Source organism: Apostichopus japonicus, chromosome 5 (assembly GCF_037975245.1).
Source record: "Apostichopus japonicus isolate 1M-3 chromosome 5, ASM3797524v1, whole genome shotgun sequence".
Lineage (NCBI taxonomy): Eukaryota > Metazoa > Echinodermata > Holothuroidea > Aspidochirotida > Stichopodidae > Apostichopus > Apostichopus japonicus.
The window spans coordinates 2,183,995-2,194,579 of NC_092565.1; the positions used below are offsets into that span (position 1 = coordinate 2,183,995).

At 35.8% G+C, this 10,585-nt stretch overlaps 1 protein-coding gene across 5 annotated transcripts in view; it reads right to left on the reverse strand.

The window, feature by feature from the left end:
- Nucleotides 1-9,960, reverse strand: part of LOC139967274 (condensin complex subunit 2-like) — a 46,194-nt gene extending 36,234 nt beyond the window's left edge. The window contains exons 1-6 of one of the 5 annotated variants that reach the window (XM_071970883.1): nucleotides 9,828-9,908; nucleotides 7,943-8,007; nucleotides 6,587-6,908; nucleotides 3,150-3,234; nucleotides 1,975-2,067; nucleotides 379-499 (exon numbers count right to left, since the gene is read on the reverse strand). In XM_071970883.1, coding sequence (XP_071826984.1) covers nucleotides 379-499; nucleotides 1,975-2,067; nucleotides 3,150-3,234; nucleotides 6,587-6,822 — 535 coding nt within the window. In that variant the 5' untranslated portion in view covers nucleotides 6,823-6,908; nucleotides 7,943-8,007; nucleotides 9,828-9,908. Of the gene's footprint in view, nucleotides 1-378; nucleotides 500-1,974; nucleotides 2,068-3,149; nucleotides 3,235-6,586; nucleotides 6,909-7,884; nucleotides 8,008-9,804 lie in introns of those variants that run through there. The other 4 variants (XM_071970884.1, XM_071970881.1, XM_071970885.1 and 1 more) reach the window with 4 other exon arrangements.
- Nucleotides 9,961-10,585: the final 625 nt, after the last annotated feature.

Sequence of the window (10,585 nt, forward strand, 5' to 3'; positions counted from 1 at the left end):
CCTGCGTTCTTCACAATGCTGTGCCTATACTTTGTGAATGTGATACACAATATATAGGGCAGATGGCTCAGTGCCTTAGCTTCGCTGTTTTTCAGGGGCGGCCTGGCCCACTCCTCCTTTTGCCCACCCTGTCGTTTCAAACAATTGTTATCCCCAGCCCCCTCCTTCATACCCCTGGTACTTTCCCTACTCACCAACTCCGTAGTAGCTCCATGCTTTGACCTTGCAGCAGTTCTAAGAACCAACTCTTCAAAAATCACTGTACCAACAGTAAGAACTGTACCACACAGTAAGAACTGAAAATAATCTTAGTGATGATTCAATAAGGTGATGCAAAATGAACCATTAAACCATTCCTGATTGTTTTACTGTACCCACCATCTTTGCTCTGTTTATCTCCATGTCCAAGGCCTCCTAGCATCTTATAGGTGTCTGAATGAATTGCATCAACCCTCCCAGCATAGATCTTGGTACTTGCATCAAGGGTGCAGCTTGCAACCTGCAAGTTAAAAAGACAGAAAATTATCAATGGATAAGAATAGTACAAATATGCAGGGAAAACAAACAGAAAAAAGTAGATAATATAGTTTTAATACATGTGTAATCAAAAGAATGTGTTGCTTAATCCAAAGAAATGTGCTTCAAAAAGGTGCAAATTTCAATAATATACAGCCTGGATCTGAAGTTGAAAGAGTGCAAAATTGAATATTTAGAGGTATGGATAGTATGTACCTTTTCATGTCATGTACTGAGAAAAGTATATTACAGCGTGCCAAGCTCTTTGATCTAAAAGTGTTTATAATTCTGTCATTCTACCACATTCTCTTTCTATGCAGTACTTGTTTTAACATTTTTTATGGCGTATCGGCCAATTTTTCTTTGCCAAATGAGCTGGCTTGGTATAGACCCAGCTTCTGATACATACATGTCACCGAGAAGCAATCCTTACTATTCATCACACTATGAGCAATTCCTTCCTGTGATTGCGCTGGGTGATTGTGCTGGGTTGGTATAGACCCAGCTTTGATACATTCATGTCACCAAGAAGGGATCCTTACAATTCATCAAGCTATGAGCAATTCCTTCCTGTGATTGCGCTGGGTGATTGTGCTGGGTTGGCAGAGACCAGTTGGCCAGCTTTGATACATTCATGTCACTGAGAAGGGATCCTTACTACTGTATTCCTTCCTGTGATTGCGCCTGTGTTTGATTTGTTCCTCATGTGATTGTGCCGGCCTGTATGCCTTTAGACTAGGGTGCGGCATCGGTATGAGCAAAAACAGATACCCAGATATACCAGCTGACGAATACCTGGTTGTCTATTTTTAGCATGAAAATCTTGGTAATGGAGTGTCGTTAACCCTGTACATTGTGGTTGATTGTTATGATATATTTATTTTCAAACAAATTCAATGATCTGTAAGGAGTAGGAGAACTTTTGGTTCTTGTCAGAAGAAGTTGTGGTTTTTTGAAAAGAAATAATGAAAGATGTTCATTCAAAAATGTGTTTTGTTATGTTTTCCATTGACCTAGCTGTGAGTGTGTACTTGGGGTTTGTTTCTCAAGAAAAAAAGTTTGCATCCGCCCGGATGCAAGCAATTTGAAGATTTTGTGTCCCTGGCCAAAACATTGCGACCAGGATGCTTAACAATGATTTAGCTTGTCTTTAAAATAATTTGATTCTAATCTTGAGAATGAGCAATGTAAAGTATCCTTGTAGGACTCACGATGGCTGGCAATAGGTAATTAACAAATAACTTAAGGGAGAGGAGTATGTATTGTGTTTGTATACTGTACATACCAGAGTTTATTTGAAAGGCAATGAAATGCATAACATTCTTTCAGAATTGGTCTTCTATGATTTTGCAGATTATTGTGCAACTAGTTTCTACTTTTACATAAAAAATTTCAAGATATTATTTAACATAGTAAAGTTCTGCGGTCAAAATGCATACATTATATTACTGTACTTGCCTGGAAGTTGGTCATTTCTCCTTTCTTCGATTGTAGAAGGTCAGCCATGAACTCAATCAAGTGTAGTCCAAATGCATTTTTGGAATTTATTTTCTGTACGGAAACAAAAATGCTCTAGGTCTGTTTAAAAGTGCAACCACTACATGCTGACATTAAAACATGAAAAATAGCCTGAAAATATCTTGAAATTGATGATTCAAGATAACTATAATTTCAAATAATGATTGTATAAATCAACTGAAAATGTTGATGTGCATTGAATGTGCTTTAATATGGTTTATGGAAAAAAAGTTATATATTTAATATAAACAAAATCTACTGTACAGTAGGTACTTTTTAGTTTGATCAATTGCAATGACTATCACATCACATACACACGCACATACACACAATCCATCTAGGTTACCTGCCTGCTCAAGTCATGGGTTTCTTACAAGTCGTTCAACATTGGGAATTCAGAGTGATATTTTGGAAAATACCACACAATTTTGCCCTTTTATTATGTGTATGAAGGATTCATTTAAATTTGTTTTCCACATTTAACATTTGCCACAGGATTCAGAAAAGCACATGATTTGACCAAATGACTGAACTGGTCTCTTCCCCCAACAAGGAAGTTTTTCAGTTGCACTACACAGAAAACTTGATTGATTACAAGAACCATATTGTTTCTGTAGAGGGTCAACAGAAGTTGGAAATCCAAGTGAGCACTGTAATAACTCTGCAAGTAAAGCTTGGTTGAACTTCATACATATTGTGTGGATCCTACAGTAGTGATAAAAGAACCCTACATGATTTTTGTACTCACAAGGTTTTCGAACTTCTGTTGACCCTCTACATAAACAAAATGCTTCTTGTACTCAATAAGGTGAAACCACATACAAAATAAGATGTGAAGTTCACCCAAGGTTAAATCTTTGAGTTATCATGTTTACAATGTGTTTTTTCCCTTCTTTTTCAGATTTGGACCTCAGTTGACCTTAAATGACTTATTGAACTACACTAATTCTTATTTCATCCCATTGTACACATTCTAAACTGCTGTATTTGGCAACAGAATTTTGTCAGTCAAAAGTGTATATCACTAGCACAGAAGAAGGTGAACAACCAAATACCAGAACTATGTTAAGTTCACACATGATAGGATCACTTTTGAATATTACATTCTTACTTACATTTTCAGCAGACAGTTTAATGCAGTTGGTGTAATGTTCTGTTATCTGTGCATTATTCAAGTTGCTGAGTGGTAAAGACCTCCTCCTAAACAGCAAAGACAATGTACAAGATATAGGGTAATCAAAGCTGTCAATTTAAAGTTAGAACTTACTTAAATTCTGAACTCAAATGACCAAATTTTATCAACTCAGAGGGCACTGGGCCATCTGCCCTATATATTGTGCATATTTACAAAGATCTAGGAAGTGATATTTAATCGCAATTATTACAAATATGCCAGTTAGAGTAGGTCATACAATAAATTAGTGTTTACACGGTTCAAAACTTGGGAACCGAGTACCCGAATGCCGTTACCCGTCGGGTAGTGGGGAGAAATTGTTTATCCTTGTGTATCGCGATTTTCAAGAAATTACATATTGGATGCATAATAAATGAATTATATTGGCCACTGACAATGTTTCCATGTACAAATACATAAGTGTAAGATAAGGTATAAGGTCAATTCCATGGTGACTCGCGTGACATTTTTACTCAAATTCCTCTCTATTTGATATCATTTAACAAATAAAGAAATTACCTGGGAGAAAAGCATTAATGTAGCAGTGAATGTACGCCTTAATGCTTACAACAGTAGAGAAAAAATATTTATACCTCAAGTATTGGGGGTGAAATTGGAGAAAAACTAAACGTGACTCGCGTGACAGTTACTATTAGCAAAAATCAGAATGCACACACAAATGTTCGATTTCTTATGTCTTATTAAAAATTTTCCAATCACTTTTTATAATCATACCGAAGTTGAAAAATACCTCTACCTCAATAGCTATGCAACTTTGAAAAAAAGTTGTAATGAATGAAAATAACGATGAAGATGTATTTTGACTCGCGTGACAAGAAAACGTGACTCGCGTGACAAGTTCACTTTTCGGATAGTTCTAGACCAAATGCAGTAGTGAATTGAGGGTACAGATCTTGCATAGTGAAATATAACATTCATTGGTCTAGAAAGTGTCCAAAAGGTACTTCCCTTGGGAATGTCCAGATGATATTAATGTCCCCGAGTTACCTTCATGACTGCAGACAGTAGGTAATATACTGTACGGGTAGTACAGTTGTTCAGGCAATATATTTTGTCAATTAATATTTATAACAATATTTAGTCTGTTGAAGTCACTCATTTGAAAGTTATGGAAGAAACAGATCTATCAAAATGTGATTCAAATTACCATTCTCATTTGTCATATTTGAATAAACCAAAAGTGTAATATTTGAGAAGATACATTTGCTCATAGGATTTTGGGAATGATTGAGCAGTTAAGACCTTAAGGTTGTCAAGTCATAGCACATGGCATTGCCAGATACAAATGTAGATTATGTTTTAGTATAATACTAAAAAATCAATGACATGTGCTAACTTTCCAAATGTGGTGATAAAATAGGCATTATATTGCGAATAAATGTTCATGATTTTAAATTCTGATGTTTCAAATGAAATTATGATAATTTAATTAGTTGCATTATGTGTGCCCATATTATTCAAGTTGCCTAATTAAAGGGGAATGCATATATGATATCTTTAATCAGTGATTCATTCATCAAACTAGATAACATCCCTGTAATTTTCACACAGTAAATAGGTAGAAACACTATCTTGATTTGACGTGACTCGCGTGACGTGACTCGCGTGACATTCGTAAAGGGTGATTTTCCGCAAAATTTGAATATCTTCTGGAAAGGAAAATTCAGTAATCCTTTTGGTATCTATGTGAAGACTTGATATTCATTATTTGGGGTAAAACTATTGTGCAGGCAAAAAGAAAAAAAAACAAAAACAGTAAATTTTGTGACTCGCGTGACAGTAAATGGAGGCTGTTTTCAATTCACCACTATTGTCTAATGCCTTGATGTCGAAAAAAAATTGAAGCTATTAGGTGAGCACTATGCTATAGCAAATATAATTAGTCCAAAAAACTGATGATATCTATGATTACTATGTACAAATCTGCACAAAATGAAATTTCACTGTATTTTTCATAATTTACTTACAACGGGAACCATTTGTTATAACTGACCCCATAATCAAACAAATGATGCTTCGGGGGTGAAAAAATTATTTTTAGTAACTACAGGTATTCTATTTATTGGAAACTTATACAATTTTAATGTACAATGATTTTAAATTTTTTGGTATGATGTTGACCTTATCATGGAATTGACCATAAAACCTTCCTCAATAATTTCTATCTGCTTTTTATCTTTTATTAACTTGTTAATAACTTCATATAAGTAACATTACTACTAACATCGCACTGCCGCCACTGATTATGTTTTTGCTGTCTACCTCTATTGGATTAGACCATATAAATATCCAATTTAGCTCTTAAACAGTTTTTACTACTACTATCTATTATGAAGGCCCAGGGTTCGCATTAGCCGCAAGATTGCGCGATTCGCGCAGTTTGATCGTATTTGGAATAAACGTTTACTTAAAAGCCACTTGCAATTATTATATTTGTTAGTTATCCCATCTATTTTCCATTAGTAACATCTCTTAAAATTCCTTGTCAGTCTTTCCTTCTATGAAATAAACGAATAAATAAATAATAATAGTGAGAATTCTTTCAATTTCTTCCACATGGTAGCCTAACACCACACTAAGTCAATGGGGTAATCTAGCCTAACCATGTTTATTAGCTGAAATTGTGACGCAGTAGATATCCATGGAATACTTTCGTTATTGCTGTTATCTTGGACCACATGCTAGCCTAACACCACACTAGGTCAATGGGGTAATCTGGCCTAACCATCTGTTCATTAGCTGAAATTGTGACGCAGTTACAGTATAAGATATCCAAGGAATTCTTTCGTTATTGCTGTTATCTTCGACCACATGCTAGCCTAACACCGCACTAAGTCAATGGAAAAATCTTGCCTACTATCGGTTTGCAAAAAAAAAAATCACACTTTGTGTAGGATTCGGGTAATAAATTAGGAACTGGGTAGTATCTAGTCGGGCGGGTACCCAAATACCCCATGCAAACACTACAATAACGCAGTTGGTGTTCAAAATGGACGCAAGCGTTTTTTTTGGGGGGGGGGGGGGTTTGCGACCCTGGAACGCAAACTTTTTTGCTCTAGATAGTAACACTACTGTACATGCCTTGTTAAACTCTCCAAAGTGTCCATAACTATGGAACTGCCCACTTGTAAAGCAAGGAACTAATCCAGTCAGAAATTAAACCATATTGTGCACAAAATTAAAGGAAACTTGATGACTCTGATTATTTATTCATGAAGAAAGTGAAATCAATTTGAACCAACTTTGGTGCAAGTTTCTCTGTAATTGTACTACAAACCAAACAGAATGTATAAATAAACATTATCAACAACAATCCAGCAACCTTATAATAGAGCTACTGTACATACTGTACAGTACCTTTCTGTGGGGGTCCCAGGACTCTGCAACTGCTTTTGTAATTCCAGTACACGAGACTGCCTCCTTTGGCGCCTAAGAGCAGCATTGTCTTGCTCAGGAACATCTGCCAACACTGAAGAGGTGCTTGTTAAAGGGATATGTTTCCTCCTAGTAGTGGAGGGAGATATGAACTCTGAGGTGGATGTCACTCTCGTTACCACTGGTGTGCTGACTCCAGACTTTGGTGTAGTTTCCATATTTGCTGGATGTATTAACCAAAGACCAATAACAAAGAAGCACAAACTATGAAGTTGAACTGTGTCCTTGTTTTAATAGGATGGTACTAAATACAAAAGATATAAGAAGAAAATATCAAGCATGAGAAAAGATGTAAGAATGATAGACAGTACTGTACAATGCAAATTGTAGTTGATTAAATATGAGTATATGACATTGAAATATGCACAGCATTGAACTGAATGACCTGATCGAAATCGTTTTTTGTAAAAATCCCAAACTTTGAGGATTTTTCATTTCAAAATAAGGCAATACACCCTCCTGATTTTTTTTTGTGCAAACAGGTTAGTACTAAATCTCTTACAGAAAAAATAATCAGATTTTCTCACACATTTTTGAGTTATTGGCAGTCAAAGATGACCTCTTTTGTACATCAGAGCAACTTTACAACCTCATAAATTATTATTAAAATAATTACAATGAGAAATGCTAGAACCATCAACTTTTTATACTGTAAGGTACAGTATATAAAACCTTCACAGCTCTAACATGATTAATTTGGTAAAAAATTGGCATCAAAACCCTTTCCTCAAGATGAATACTGTAGCAGCATGAAATAGCAACTTTAGAGCTGCACAACTTGCAAATATATTACAGGAAGCATTGTAATCAGTATTTTGTATTGTTTGTACTAGACATACAGTAATAACCTCTGAAAGAATCTATTCCCTGAAACAATTGTTTAGGAGCAATTTATCACTAAAAATAGCAATTTGTTAGTGAAATATACCAAAATCAAAAGTGTTGACACTTTCCAGTTGACCTACTGTAACTCCACAAGGCATAGATTTTATAGCCTAATTTTTATTATTCCTATTTTATGGGATAGACTATACAGGCATCTGTAATAGAAAGGTACTTTAGTAGGATGCTTAATTGCAGAGAAATGAGACCTTAAAAATCAAGAAAATGCCACGGTGGCGACAAATTACAGAATTTCAAAGTGTGATTAATCGGCTAAGTTTGAAGCAATGCAACTGAAATTTTCAGAACAAGCTTATTTCATGGTGTTCCAAGCATACAATAAACTTTTTGGAGAGGGTGCAGCAACAGCCAGTTATTTGACAGGGAATGACCCACTAATATCATAGTCTGCAACACTGGCGCATTCCATAACTGAAGAACTTGGCCTTGCCTTGTGTCTCCTGGGGAATAAAAATGAGGGAAGGGTGTTATTCGATTTGACTGTGACTTAGAGTGACTCTGCGATTTTGAGTAGGAAAGTTTCCAAAATTTACACCATATTTTATCTTAGAACTACATTCCATTTTCACTTCACTGAGATGTCAAAGAAAATAAAAACAGTGTATTACATCACTTGAAACAAACTTTAATTGTTTCATACTGTGGGAGCTTTTGGACCATCTGATGGTTAAATCGGCCTTATGTAATTAACAATATGAAAAGTGAAGGCTCATTCTGCCAATAACTTGGACCAGTGGCATGTTGCCATAAGTCTACAGCTGGGCTTCATCCATCAACTATCAACCAATCACTTAAGCAACACAGCAACCGTATCCCTTCAGAAATAAACTGGCCGAAATCAGAGAGCAATATTGGGTGTGAGGTACTGCGGGCAATGATATGATTGACTAACAATGGAAAGGGAATTTGTTCCTTCCCTCAAACATGCCACATGTCCTTACCAAATGAAAATATTAAGTACTCCAAAACTGTAGAAATTAGTTTCATATCCCACATTTCTATCTCCACACACACAACAGTGTACAGTTTATAGCGCACAAACACATTCAATGTGCAACAGAAGTAAATACGTTCAGTACAACGGCTATGTGGGATTCTATAAACAAACTATACAACCAACACAAAATAATGACATCCCTCTTTTAAAGTCTCAATACATGTTTGCTGATGAATTTGGAAAACAAACTTCCAAAGTAGATTCAATGTTTCTTATTGTAAATGCACCACTTTTTACAATTCCACGGAGGAAACGTCTGAAAACACCTGTTTATTCATTGCAATGGAAGGAAATGACACAATTTCGCAAGCTACATTGGTAAGACTGAGAGGCAGATTAAAGAGCAGGGACCTAAGACAGGCTAGCCATGAAAGTAAAAGCCTAGGCCTAACGGTCGTAAACATGTAATTGGTGCATGATCTGTCTGGCGGGGCTTTGCAAATTTTGATTGAAGTTTTTAATCTACAGACTCGTTAACAAATCTGGTATGTTTTATTCAGCTTATCATTTTCAGCGACATAACTCAATATAAATAATGAATATTGATATGAAAATTGCATAGAACGGGGTCATTCATACTGAACTTTTAGTTCAGTAAGCTGGAATGGTTGATGTTTAAATTTGTCAAACACATACTGAGAGTGAGACTTTAATAGTTGAATATGCCAGTCGTTAACAAGGCTAAATCAAATGAGGCATGATCCTTGTACTAGCATTAGGCCTAGGCTATCCCACACAATTATCCTTGAATCAATGACATTACGTTAGACAGCGTAAGCTTACTGCATGAAGGCATATACAGACTAAGCCTCTAGCGATATATAAAAATGAATCGTCATATCGTTGGCTAGCAGTAGGCCTACCAAACAATTTCTGTACTTTACTCACGTACATAGACCTAACCTATGATTCTCCATCCTCCTAAGTCATTCCAATGTGCCTATCAACTTCGGTAAGCCATTCTGCTCCTCAAAAAAACATTGTTTCCCGTTGACAATTTGGTGTGCGGGAAGCACCATTTTTTGTAGCCTACGGCCGGTAATGTAACTGGGTAGGTACAGTACCTTAGCCTATGTTAGGCATACCGTAAGCCTAACAACATTAACATACCACAGTTAGCCTTTGCATCCAATATATTAAAACGAAACTTAAAACACAACTCTATGTCTATTTTCTGTTGTAATATTTTTGCCACTAAAAGCGATGAGCAAAACAAAATGTTTTTAATGAAGACACTAACGACAGATAAGAGATTTCGGTTACCTTGAATCCTTCAATACATGGTCTGCAATCAAAATTTGCGCTGTTTGACGTTTTTGGATAACACCGGAGTTTGCGCAGGAGTAGCCTAAATACAGTTTGAACATCAGTCAGTCATATTCAAATTTGCAAATATAGGCATCAGGGGTTGCAACTTTGAACTTCTCCACCTCAGGGTAGATAATAACATGTAAATCAGTTGCGCCCACCAAAATAAGCTCCGCCTAGCGGATAAAAGCGATACGGAAGCTTCGTGTGGACTTTCATATAATGAAAGTCTTAATAGCTGTTTCTTTATACAAAAAGGATGTATTTATTTAAGAGTCTGTTGAAAACAATTTACTTATGACTCTTATGGACCCGTTTATTTATTTTAAATAATGTTAAGTACACTGTGTATTATTTTCAGCAACATTTATGGACAATTTGGGTGTTTCTCGGGGTTAAAACTCCACCTCGATTTTTTCCAAAAAATTGCGATAACTTATGACTCTAATGGACCCGTTCATTTATTTTAGACGACTGTGTTAAACACACAGTGTAGTAATTTCAGCTACATTGATGACTCTAATGGACACGTTTATTAATTGTAGACTATGTTCAATACACTATGTAGTAATTTCAGCTACATTGATGGACAATTAGGGTGTTTCTCGGGGTTAAAACTCAGCTCCACCTCAGGGTAGCTCAGTAACGCGATTGATTTTGGAAATTTCAAAAATTCGATTTTTGACCAAATTTAATACATTTTTACGAAAAAT